This window comes from Arvicola amphibius, chromosome 2 (genome assembly GCF_903992535.2).
Source record: "Arvicola amphibius chromosome 2, mArvAmp1.2, whole genome shotgun sequence".
Classification (NCBI taxonomy): Eukaryota; Metazoa; Chordata; class Mammalia; order Rodentia; family Cricetidae; genus Arvicola; species Arvicola amphibius.
The window spans coordinates 151,181,175-151,195,010 of record NC_052048.2 but is presented as its reverse complement, the minus strand read 5'-3'; the positions used below and the strand labels follow the sequence as shown (position 1 = coordinate 151,195,010).

The following is a 13,836-nucleotide window of genomic DNA, read 5'->3' as shown; positions in this document are numbered from 1 at the left end:
ATACAACGGGCTTTCCCAGGGAAGGCAAACCATGAGACCTCAGCAAATGGTTTAACTCTGAGTCTTCACTATCAAAACTAATGACCTAGTATTAGTTACTTCCAAGATAGTCAGTCAGCAGTCACTACCTAACAATAGTCAGAAAATTATTACAGGGGCTGCTGCCTACGTGGAGAGGGGATGCCTACACTGGGGATCAAAGGTACGACTGAAGAACTACCTCACAGGAGTGCAGATGTTAACAGTAAAAGGCAGTTTGTCTGAGAGCATGAGATGAAAGTTTTAAAGAGCCAGGGCTAATAAAATCACCCACCAATTGCTGTCTGTATGACTAAAGCAGCTTAGGTCTGCTTCCGGAGAAGGAAAAATGATTGTGTAGCTTTGGGAAACATACTGGTCACATTTTTATTTAGTCCTTGATCAAAATCTAAAATGTAAGCCAGGTGCAGTGGCACACACCTTTAATCCCAGTACTCAGGAGGCAGCAGGCAGATCTCTGTAAATTCAAGGCCACCCTGGTCTACAGAGTGAGTTCTAGGACAGCAAGGGCTACACAGAGAAACCTGTCTTGAGAGGGAAAAAACAAAAACAAAAACAAAACTCAATGTTTTGCATCTATACAAAAATGCAATTTGCCTTATGAGTTTCTAGAAATAAATTGTGAAGAAAAATAAACACTTCATGTTTCTAATGGTTTCCCTAATATCTGCCACTTTTGTCTGGGAAAATATGCATGGAATTTAATATTAAACTTCAAATTTATTCTTTTTCCACCCTATTATTTTTTAAGCAACAGGCATTAAACAAGCTAGTAATTAGGGGTAGTAGGATTAAAAAATTCCTCAAGCCATGTTTCTATGTAGGAGCTTCATGAAAGTATCTGTCATTAACCAGCCATGGTGCAACACATCTGTAATCCCAGCACTCAAGAAGTGTGAGGCAGGGAGATCTCAAGGTCAGGCCAGCCTTGACTATACCTGTCTCAAAAATGTAAAGAAAAGCCGGGCGGTGGTGGCGCACGCCTTTAATCCCAGCACTCGGGAGGCAGAGGCAGGCGGATCTCTGTGAGTTTGAAGCCAGCCTGGTCTACAAGAGCTAGTTCCAGGACAGGCTCTAAAAAAGCTGCAGAGAAACCCTGTCTCGAAAAACCAAAAAAAAAAAAAAAAAATGTAAAGAAAAGTTTAAAGAGAAAAATGTGTGGCATATCTCATAAGAAAAATGGAAATCTGCTTTTATTTTGGGGTGTGTATGTATGTTCTGAGGATTAAACCCAAAGCCTCATACATGCTAACTAAACATGCCCCAGGTTTGATTTTGTAGCTATAAGTGGTTGGCAACTGTTTCCTTAATAGCTATTGCAGGAGTAGGTCCAACATGAGTCCATATGTAGCCCTTCTCTGGTCTGGTGGGAACTGTAGGAAATGGTGATGACCTTGACTTGAAATACTCAGAAGGTGCATGGCAGACAAATTCCAGGTATTCCATCTTCCTTGGAAGATCTTCCTCTGGCCCTAAGAGGCAGCCAATGGAAAAGTTAAACACAGTTTTGAACACATTTCATTTTTATAAAATGTTAGCATTCCTAGACACTAAGAGAAAGCACTCAGGATGCTATACCTTGACATTAACCCTTGGAACTCATTTTTGCAGGTTTTGAAGTCACACTCCACTGTTTACTCCACTTCAGATGATTAAGGAATACAGCGTCCTAAAATACTGAGTATTAGCGGTTTATGAAGCCAATGCTGTCCTGGGTACTTTACATCTATCCACACTAACTCCTCACGTCCTGAAGGGCACTATTTTTTCCTGTTTTACGTGTAAGTACAATAAGGAAAGACAGATTAAGGAGCAGTGAAGTGGAGGGGCTAGAAAGGCCAGTAGTCTAACTCCAGAGTTTGTGCTAGACTTTCCCACCATGTGACATCATTGTAGTGCACAGAAGACTCTCAGACTTTGGGGACCAAGTGAGAGAGGAGCCCAGAATGATTCAGAACATACTGGCTTCTGCTGGCTCCATACCTATGGGCACAGATATGTCTGTCACACAACCAGTTCGGCACACGAGTAAGAATAACAGTGGGGTATTAGCTGTCCTTGGAACTCTCATTAGAAGAAATGTCTCTCCTTTGGGATGCAAAAGAAATGCATGCCCATTACAGAAAGAATAAACAGCACAAAATAATTAAAGAAAACTGAACACCCAGAATCATGTTAGCTAGTCATTTATCGAGTATTATTTGTATGTCATCTTTTGAATGATCAACTGAGTATAGTGTGCTACTTCAACCATCAACGATTGTTTTTAAGTAATAGGATGCTGTGTAGAGAGGACATATTCTGAGAATTTAGTTTTTAGAAATAACTAGGAAAGTTCTTTTAGAAATCATTTTTGAGTAATTTTATAGGTAACCTATATAACCTAGGTTCTTGTGTAATTCCTTTCATAAAATGTAGGCCTGGGTCACACAAGCAAATCTTACACATATATTCTAGTCGGTACACCTTGTTCTAACCCACACTAACAAAAGACAGTCAAATACCAACTATATAAAATGCCTACAATGCTCTATACTCTTTTGTACTTACTAATATTTACATTTTTTATTCTGATTAAACTGTGTTCTCAAGCCTCTAAATTCATATGCTGATGGTGTGTCTTTATATGTTATGTGCTGAAGATGGGACCCACAGAATCATCTATCCTGGGCTCATAGGGGCTCACAGAAACTAAACTGTTAACTGAAGTTTGTATGGGACAGACTTAGGCCTTCTACACATATGTTACAGTTGTGTAGCTTGGTCATCTTGTGGGACTCCTAACAGTGGGAGCAAGGGTTGTCTCTGACTATTATCTGCTTTTGGGACTCTTTTTTTCCTACTATGTTGCCTCATCCAGCCTTAATAGGACAGGAGGTGCCTAGTCTCATTGCAACTTGTTATGACATGGCTGACTGATATCAATAGGAGGCCTGCCCTTTTCTGAAGAGAAAGGAAGAGGAGTGGATGGGGGCTGGGGCTGGTGGGAGGGACTGAGAGGAGAGGAGGGAGGGAGGGAAAATTGTGATTGGGCTGGAAAAAATTAATAATAATAATAATAATAATAATAATAATAATAAAGTAGATCCCTATCTCATAATACTGATGCTCTTCAATGAGGGAGCCTGCATGGGACTGACCCTAGGCCCTCTACATATAAGTGACAGTTATGTAGGTTATTCTTCTTGTGGGACTCTGATGGAGGAGTGTCTATGTGTTACTTTCATTATTAATAAAGAAACTGCCTTGGCCCTTTAAGAGACAGAAAATTAGGTAGGCGGAGTAAACAGAACAGAATTCTGGGAAAGAGAAGGGCAGATGCTTCAGGCAGTCGCCATAGGCAGTTGCCATGCTTCTCCTCTCCGAGATGGACGCAGGTTTAGATCTCTCCTGGTAAGCGATCCACCTCGTGGTGCTACACGGATTACTAAATATGGGTTAATCAAGATGTGAGTAAGAGGCTGAAATTAATGGGCCAGGCAGTATTTAATGAATACAGTTTCCGTGTAATTATTTTGGGTAAAGCTAGCCGGGTGGCGGGACACATGGCATTCCAACGTGATGGACTAAATCCACTTAAAAACCTGAGAGGGCTTTCAATAAAGGAGAGACAGACTTTAACACAGCTTTTTGCTGTTTGCTCGCGTGCCACAGAGAAATTTCCCTGACTCAGCTGCCGCAACAGGAAAAAACCTGTGCGGTTTTAAAACGCAGCTTCCTGCGCTGTGCCACCAGCCTGGAACTCTGGCTATAAAGCATTTCAATGGCTTTTATAGGACTGGATGTTTGTTCTCCCGTTCGGGATTGGAAAGAAAGTACTCTGAGACCATGCCAATGGCTCAGTGCTCCCTGCCTGCACCTGGACAGATGGCAGATTCAGGCTTAGGCGAGCGGGCCAGCATGGCGGATTCCTGCCGATGTTTCCAGGCTGTGCGGTGCTCTGCGCGTCAGATTTGGCTGTCACTTGGATGAAAAGAGTTTCTGTGCTGCACGCTCAGTCTCAGAGTTAAAGTGCTGAGTGCGGCTCCTACCTGGCAGCCCCAGAGCTAGCACAAAATGGCATGTCCTCCATTTTGAAATTGGAGAGAGGTGGAGCCAACATCCAGAACAGCTTGCAGCTCTGCAGCCAAGAGCTGCTACTGATTCAGTCACAAGCGGCTCCACCATGTTGGACTGGGCATGGCAAGCTCACAGTACCTGTTTTTGACCTAGGAATGTCACAGCTTAGATTCTTAAGTGCTTAGTGATTTAAAACTGCAAAACAAAAGTGCTCCTGGATAGTAAAAAAATTACAGATTCACAATAGGACAGATTCAGACATAAAAGACTTTTAAATGAGTCACAATGTTGGATGAGCGTACGTAGGCTTGAGAGAGAAGAAAAAATATAGAAAATAAAGTTAATGCCTTTAAAAAAGGGTAAAGTCTTTAAAGAGACAGAATAAAGTAAAGTGATAGAGTGAAAATAAGCCACGTAAAAATGGAAAATTCACAGAGAGTCTGGATTATGTATTTTGTTGTGTTTTCTTTGATTTTTTTGACTGCAAAGGAGCTAAGTACAGAGAGACATTTCATTATATGGACTGCCAAGCTAAACCAGAATGGATATTATAACGGTATGACTTCAGAATTTGGATCTAAGAATATGATGCTTTGGAAAAGAGGGTCTTCTTTTGTTTTCACAGAGGATGACACCCTGTGGATTGCTTCTATCCCAATATGGTATGATAGACCACGCCCTCCTGAAAGGTTGCTATGAACATCTTCAAAAAATTACTTCACTCAATTGCCAACTGAGATGAACCTTTTTTTTTTTTTTTTTTTTTCAGCAGGAAGCAGTTTGGAGAGAAATAACTGCGCCCATTTTCCCAAATATTGTTTATAAATGTTCTTTTACATTTAAAGGGGGATATGATATAGATATGAATAATTTCCATTGGTATAGATTTTAAGGTCAATTTTGTTATATGTTTATGTCTTTCTGATCTTGATTAAGCTATTGTAATTGTGTAGTTCATTTTAAAAAATGTAATGTATAATTAGGAAATATAGGTTAATGGATAATCATCAATATAGTCAAGCTTGTAGTCATGTTAGTTAGATTTTCTAGATTATATATAGAGATATATTTTAGTTAAATAGGCATTCTTCATATCTTTCAAAGACTACAGAACATGGCATTTAAGATTTTTAATAACTTAGGGTTTTTCATGACAATGAGACACGTCTGCTCCTGGCAGCACCAATCTACTTTGAGAGGAAGATGGGCATCGAAGAGGCTACTTATGGAGTTTGATAGCCATTTGGGCAAGAAACTGCTCTTGCCTGGACTGTTGCATAAACTGGACACAAAGAACCTGCAGAGAGAGGACTGCTGAACTTGCCTAAGGGTGAGATGGTCTTTTGGGGTTCCTGATTCATGAAAGAGTCTGCGAGACATTCTGCAGGACACAGCAGAAAGTGACTGAACTGTCTTTGGAATTTCCTGCTTCATGGAAATGTCTGCTGGACAGTATGGGTCTGAAGGCCGAAGATGGATGCCCCAGCGGTACGGAGGAACTTTGGGTGACTGTACAGGCAGAGAGATGTCTCTGTCATTTGTAGAGTTTGAAAGTTGCATATGACTTGTTTACTTAGGTAGTATTATATCCTTCTGGAGTCTTTGATGGAGTTGAATGGTTCAATAGTTATAGTTTTCCTTAGTTATGATAAAAGATAAAATAGATTTAAATATTGTAACTGTAATTCTTGCTTGATAGCTGTTTTGTTACGTGTAAGTTTACTATGTTAAAGTCTTTCTTTTTTGTTTAAACAGAAAAAGGGGAAATGATGGAGGAGTGTCTATGTGTTACTTTCATTATTAATAAAGAAACTGCCTTGGCCCTTTAAGAGACAGAAAATTAGGTAGGCGGAGTAAACAGAACAGAATTCTGGGAAAGAGAAGGGCAGACGCTTCAAGAAGTCGCCATAGGCAATCGCCATGCTTCTCCTCTCCGAGATGGACGCAGGTTAAGATCTCTCCTGGTAAGCGATCCACCTCGTGGTGCTACACGGATTACTAAATATGGGTTAATCAAGATGTGAGTAAGAGGCTGAAATTAATGGGCCAGGCAGTATTTAAATGAATACAGTTTCCGTGTAATTATTTTGGGTAAAGCTAGCCGGGTGGCGGGACGCAGCCCGCCGTTCCATCTACAGGACTCCTAATAGTGGAAGCAGGGGTTGTCTCTGACTCTTTTGCTGGATTTTGGGACCCTAATCCTCATACTGGATTGTCTTGCCCAGCCTTAACACATGTGGAGGAGCTAGTCCTACCACAGCTTGATATGCCAAGCTTTTTGATATCTACAGGAGGCCTGCACTTCTTGAACAGAAATGAAGTAGGAGTGGATGGGGTGTATGCAAGGTTGGAGTCGGGGGAGAGAGATAGGGAGGAGGAGGGAGGGGAAACTGTGTTCAGAATGTAAATTAAATGAAGCAATTAATAAATTTTAAAAAAAGCAAAATAAGAGAAAGAGAGAGGGTGACAGGCAGCAAACAACTAAGCTCATACATGTGTACCTCTATGATAACAGATAGTAGAATCCTATTTTACAATGAGAACAAACAAATGTGGCAAGATGTTTTTATAAAATCATGATTACATTTAAAAATAAAATATTCTTTTTTGGTACTTGGGGTAGGGGAGGAGGCTGTTGTCCTTATAAACGGTAATGGAGAGCTCTCTTTCAATGTACACACACAGACAAAAAGACCATGGGAACACAGCAAAGAGCGGCCACCTCCAAGATAGGAAGCAAGGCCTTAGCATACAGCCATCTTAACAGCACCTTGCTCTGACTTCCACTCTTCAGAAAAGCTTGTAGCATTCTGCTATGACAGCTCACAGACTAACACATTCTTTTATAAAACACTGAAGAATTAACTAAATTTAAGAAGCTGTACCATTTACCTATTATATAGGACGCAGGATCAAACTGGTCTCTGGGGCTAGCGAGCGTAGGAATGAGCCATGTCAGTGCGGCACTCTTTTCACAGTACTGGTCCTGAACAAAACCCCTGATCTGAGCATAGTATGCCTTTCCATCCTGCTCGTCAATCACAGAAACAACATCACCAATCTGGTAATATACTCCCTGGAGGGAAGAGAAGATAATCTTGTATTTAAAATAGTAACAGATCACAACCATTAACAAAATTTCATTAATCAGCAAGCAAAATTTCAAAGTAGAAAAAAAAAATAAGGTCTCAGCACATTATGTTGACACTGGTTTCACTGTTCAATGAAAATAATCATTAAAAATAATAATACACACATATATGACAATTTGCAAGAGGGTAAGTATTTCTTCATATAAATTCTTTTATTTTTGTATTATGAAAATACTACCTCTACTTTTAAAAGAAAGACTTCACTTTTAAGAATGATTTTGAATTCACAACAAAATTATGGAAGGTAGAGCTAGGGAATTTCCCCTAGTCTCCTTACCTGATACATATACAGCATCCTCCGTTATCCATGTCCCCATTATTAGAGTGAATCACTCATGGCAACTGATGCACCTACACACATGTCATGATACAAACATCATAAATTAACCCTACTCTTGGTAATCTGTGGGCTTGGGACATGTATAACATGGCTTCACTAGGATCACATCACTGAGTACTTTCACTAACCTAAAATCCTCTATACTATCCCTACTTTTTTTTTTAAGCCAGCCATTAAGCCGTAGAAAAGTTAAATAAGTTATTGCTGAAGTCCACACAAGGCAGAAACTGCAAATTATGCACCTACACGAACTAGCTTAGTGATTTTCCTGTGCTACCCTAAAATCAGTATCTGCTTGGTGAGACATTGCCCTCCCCAGTTGTCTACTCAAAGAAAATAAATATGGTAAGCTCAATCCAAAAGAAATGAGAACCTTTTTAAAATTATAATTAGCATTCAGGATATGTTTACCCTCAATTACAACACATTTTCCAAACTCTGTTTTACATCTTCCCAACAATACGACTACAACATATTCATTTCCTGTTCTACTTTATAGCTAACCAATCCGCACAACTCTCCCTAGGCCTCCAATATCCATCCCAGCTCCTCTGCCCGAGATCTTGAACTTGAAAAATTTCACCTTTGAATATCCTTTGAATTTTATGATCTGTAGAATTTTCCTTAAGTATGTGTAGTCCTCTACTGTAGGAACAATGTGTGTTTTCCTTGAAACAAGGCTTTGGTAGCAGTCAAAGCTGCTAAGATACATGAAACTAATTAATCTCTCTATAGTCAGTGCCCTTATCCATAAAATGAGGAAAACAGTACTCACCCCAGAGGAGAATGAATGAAACAAAACTCTTAAAATGCTCCTCACTGTCCGACCCATATGATGCATGCTTTAGTGTGCAAGCATTTGAGCATGTGCACACATATACTCAACACACATTCAACTTATCTTATGATTTAACAATTAATAACATTAAATTCTAGAAATATAGGAAAAATTCTGGCTTATGATATAGTAGCATTTTATTTGTGTTTTAATAAATAAAGCTTGCCTGAAGATCAGTGCAAAGCAGCTACACCAGTCAGCCATACAGGCCAAGCAATAGTCACACACACCTTTAATCCCAGCAGCCACACTAGTTAGCCATACAGGCCTTAAAGAATCCCACCACTAGAGAGGAATATAAGACAGGAGACAGGTCTCAGTCTCAATCTGAGGCTTCGTGGAAGCAGGATCACTCATTTTCAGTCTGCTGTAGAGGTAAGAGCCAGTGGCTGGCTACTTCGCTTTTCTGATCTTTGGGTTGAACTCCAATATCTGTCTCTGGATTTTTAGTATTTGTGCTACACTATTACATTATGACCGACTTTTTTTTTTTTTATTAAAACACCTGTGAACTAACAAAAATAAATACACTTAAAGGTCAAACCATTTGAGTAACATGAGGAATTTGGTCCAGTTGGGTTAGGTACAAAAACAAATACTAACTCACTACTGAGTCCAGCATGACAGTTCAAAACCTCAAATACTAAAGAAATTAAATGATTTCTGCCTATGCTAGGCCTGACAGCCTTAAAGGCCTTTTCTATGTTCTAACTCCTTTTGTGTCTTCCACTTTAAAAGTAATGAGATGTCACATCCATCACTGGTGTCATGGCTATCACTTTGGCCCAAGGCAAGACCTTACTTTACCAACTAAAAATATCGTTGTTCAGATTTTCGTCTTTTGTGTATGGGTGTTCTAACAGCACAGAAGTTTGTATACCATGTGTGTGCCTGGTGCCCAGGGAGGCCAGAAGAAGGGTTTAGAACCCCTGTAACTGGAATTATTAATGGTTGAGAGCTGCCATGTGGGTGCTGAGGATGAATCTGGGTCCTCTGGAAGAGCAGCCAGTGCTCTTAATTGAGTCATATTTCTAGCCCAACCTTTAAAAACTTTTCTTCTTTTTATTGAAAACAGATCCATCCAATACATCCCAACCACAGTTTCTCCTCCCTCCACTCTTCCCAGTTCCCCTGGCATCTCACCTGTCCCCTAGATCCACTCCCTTGCATTTACCTCCAAGAGACCAAAACCAAACACCAGGCTAACGACTATACATGTATACACAGAAGACCTGATGTCTCTACCTTTATTTTCTCTTGCTTTTGTTTTAAGGTATTTCAGAATCACTAACCTGCTCTACCCACCAGGCAACATGGTCAACATCGTCTATTCATTCATAACCTACCTTTGCCCTTCTCACCTGTGGATAGGATTACTCCCTCTTACACAACTCCACTAGCATTTTAACAACAATTCTTAGCAGCTTCATATCATATTCTCATAGGCAACATCCCCTCCTACCTGAGTTCCAGATGAGGTGTTCTACAACAGCCACCTGGAGGGAACTAAAAGGGTAACCACATCTTCTGCACACACAAAGTAACAGAGATGTTCCCACTAAGCCAATAGTTTAGTAGCATATCGTACACCAGGCCCAACTGCTCTCTCAGTATGCTACAGCAGCTTACCTTGTAGAAGATTGATTCTGCAGTAATTATGGTTGAGACAGATTCAGGAGCTTTGATAGGCTAGAAGAAAACAAAAATAAAAATATTTGCGTATCTATATAGCATGCATGGGCAGTTCCCCAACCATATGAGAACTGGGTTACTTGAGAAAAATAAAACAGTCATTTGGTGACAGAAACAGCAGAAATTTCTGATGGGGTGATGGTACTTATGCAATCCTAGTACTTGGAGACCTGCTGCAGGAGGATGGCGAGCTCTAAATCAGTTTGGGTTATATAGCAAGAGTGTGTACACACAGACACACACATACTTGCACACAAGAAGAAAAAGATTTCCTGAATGTTGATGAGAAGCAGCTGAATACTTCCAACTATATTTGTTACTAATGATTTAAAAAGTGCCAAAGAGGTAAAATTTCTGATTATGCTGCTAAAAGCTAACAGAGAGCTCTTTCAGAGCTCTAGGAGACATTAACATTACAATTACAGAAATACACTGGCACAACAGGGTGGAAATTATAAATATGTATAGATGAATATAAAATGAAAATTTTTAATTTTGTTACAAGCCTTAACTCTGGCGTTCTTAGCAGTTTGCCACATTGCACTATCACTAAAATACCTTTTTAAAACTGCAATGCAAATTTCATCACAACACAAAAAATGACCTCTCCCATGATTTTGTGTCATTCTTGAAGAATGAAGATGCAGAGAAATTAATGATGAAATAACTCGAGAACAAAGGCTGAATACTTACAAAGAAAATATATCTGGTATATGTTAACATGTTTTGACTACTCAAAAAAAAAAACAGTTTAAGAAAACTAAATTATATAAATCTTAGACTATAAAAACCATTCTTTTGATTAAGAAAATAGTCACTGGCTGAGAGCTGGTGTATCAGCACTTGCCCTGCAAGCCTGACAGCCTGAGGTGGACACTAGAACCCAGTGGAAGGAAGGCATGACCCAGCTCCTGCAATCTGTCCTCTGATTCCACATATGTGCCACGGCATACACACAGCACACACACTGTAGGCCTGGAGAGAAGGCTCGGTGCTTAAGGACGTTGCTCTCGCAGGGGGCCTAGGTTCAGTCCCTAGCGCCCAATGGCAGCTCACACTACAACTGTCTATAACTCTAGGGCCAAGGGGTCTGACGCTAGCCTCAACAAGAGTCTACAGTGAGGGCCCCTCTGCTTTATAAATATGTCTACTTTAGTAATGTGTTTACTGCTAGGTGAAGCATATTTGTTCTGAAAGTAATACCAAACTGAGATTAAACCAAACCTACAATTATCTCCTATGTACAGAAATAAACTAGCACAACAAACATCCCTAGCATGCGACTTCAAACAATCGCATACATCAGGGTAAGAAAAAAAAATTGGGGACTGAAGAGATGGCTCTGCAGTTAAGAGCATTGACTGGCTTTCCAGAGGTTCTGAATTCAATCCCCAGCAACCATATGGTGGCAAACAACCATTTATAATGAGATCTGCTGTCGTCTTCTGGCATGCAAACATACATGCAGACAGAACACTATATATAATAAATAAAATCTTTTTTTTTTAAAAAAGAAAAATATTTGGATTCATATCCACCAAGTTCATCACGAACAAACAGATAAGTTTTCTGGGGCTGTCATAACAAACATGGTACCGATGAATTCTGTTATTTGCTTAGCTCTTTAAAAGACAGAAAAGAGTTTTCTTAGTTAACCATGCAGCAAGAGTCATAACCTGATTTAACAAATTTAAAAAATGAATTTTAATCTTTCTGCATAGAGAATGTGACAAATTGAGATAAATTATACAGTATTTCGTAGACTTATACTTTATATTTTCCAGATGAAAAAGTAAAAGCTGGAAAAAAACAGAGAAAGTGTTTTTCTAATGTTATAAATAGCAGGCTTCTTAAACAGAGTTCATCTTTTGGAGAACCTCACCTTTGCTGCCCCAGAATATTGCAGAAGGGCCCATGTTCAACGAGGAATAGAGAAAGCAGCAGCAAAGCACACCACACACAATGTCCTACAGTAAACACACCATCCACAATCATCTTACGTTTTTTAATTTAAAAATATGCCTTCTCCCTTTTCCTTTAGTGGAAACTTTCTTTTCAGCAGCTGGAGCAGATTTGTATTTGGTATTTCTGAGCCGAGCAGATCTTCTGTGAATTTCTTGCTTACTCTGTTACATAATTTTGAGAAAAATAATTAAAACTGTTCAAGAAAAGCCAATATAATAATTTCACAAAGATCAAAGGACGCACTTTGTTAAAATAGTTTTAAAATCAGATGAGTAAAACCTCTGCAGGGCCTCCCAAGAGGTGGCGCTGCTTACCAGAGAGAAAAGAACAGGAGTGGGTGGAGGCCAAAGCGGGAACGGGCTATCACACAGCAAAAATATCGAATTTACGGCCCCGCCACCCCAGAAGTTTGCCACATATCTCACAACAAAATTCTAATGCTTTAATTTTAAACGACCTAATAATTGTTTAATAACATAATGACAAGGATTTAACAAGCAAGAGGCCCTTGGCCCACAACCCTGTGGCTATGGCATAGCGCGCTGCCGACTTGTTACGCACCGTTCTGTCTACCCTGCAGTGCGGGCAGAGGGGCGAGAGCTCACCTGCTTACCGCCCCCGCCCCCGTTGCTCTGCGGAGGGCCGGCCGAAGTGCTGGCGAGGGTGGCCGTGCCGAAGGCGCCGGCGACCCCGGGCCCGCCCGCCGCCCCCGCGCCGCCGCCCCGGCCCGTGCAGTGGTGACAGAGGATGTCGCCCTGCGGACTCTTCTTCCACATGGAGGACGACGTGGTCTTGCACACGCTGCAGGTGGGCTTCAGGCCCAGCGGCATGGTGGCCGGCTCGGGCGGCCCCCGCGGGCGGAGCGACACGGGAATGGCGGTCGTCTGCACCGACCGCCCAGGGGTCGGCCCGCCACCCCGGCGTCTGGAAGAGCGGGAGAGGCAAGGTCTGCGGTGCTGTGCCGCGCGCACCGGTGTCCAGCGGCCGCCACCGCCCCCAGGAAGCGGGAAGCGGGCAGAGGCAGCCCGGGACCCAGCCCTGGAGCTGGGCCGCCCGCGGGGGACGCAGGCCCGATACTCGGCCTGACCTCCCGGGAAAGCCAGCTCTGGTCAGAGGGTGGACCCCGGGGTGGACGGGGCAGCAGGCGCAGCACAGCCCGACCTCCGCCCACCGGCGCTTCCGGCGGCGGGCGGAGCTTCCGGCGACGAGCTGGGCTCCCGGACGGGGCGGGGCGGGGCCAGGTAAGTCGGTGTAGCGGACTTAAGCCTTCAGGCTAAAAGTGGCATTACCAGAATTACCATTACCTGTCACTCACTCTTCTAAGTGGGGAAAATATAAGATTTCCTGTTAAAGGTGAATTTCAAGTGAACAACAACTAATTTTTTTTTTTTAGTGAGAGTAGCCCACAAATAATTGTTATCTGAGACTCAAATTTACATGAGTATTCTGTTTCTGTTTGATAAATTAAGCCGTCTTGATCAGGACCCTTTTACATGCTTATTTATTTATTTATTTGTTTGTTTGTTTGTTTGTTTGTTTTACTTCGGAGGCTGGGGAGGTAACTGGATAGGTAAATTTCTTCTGGAACAAGTGTATGGCCCTGAGTTTGGTCCCCAGTACCCACATAAACAGCTAGGTGGCTAAGAATAGAGCCAGTATTAGCACCTACTCCATCTATGAGACAATATTATCACTTGACATTCCCATTCTAAGAACACTGAGACTGGAAAGAGCTGAAATACCAACTGGGA

The 13,836-nt window shown here is 41.4% G+C and overlaps 1 protein-coding gene across 1 annotated transcript; it reads right to left on the bottom strand.

Moving 5' to 3' along the window:
* Positions 1–1,207: 1,207 nt before the first annotated feature.
* On the bottom strand, positions 1,208–13,263 carry Gatad1 (GATA zinc finger domain containing 1). Its single transcript, XM_038320380.1, has 5 exons — positions 12,691–13,263; positions 12,121–12,246; positions 10,058–10,117; positions 6,991–7,174; positions 1,208–1,511 (listed from the first exon to the last, which is right to left on the bottom strand). Exons 1-5 carry the CDS (start codon positions 12,913–12,915, stop codon positions 1,321–1,323), a joined length of 786 nt encoding a protein of 261 aa, XP_038176308.1. The 5' UTR covers positions 12,916–13,263; the 3' UTR covers positions 1,208–1,320.
* Between the last annotated feature and the right edge of the window lie 573 nt (positions 13,264–13,836).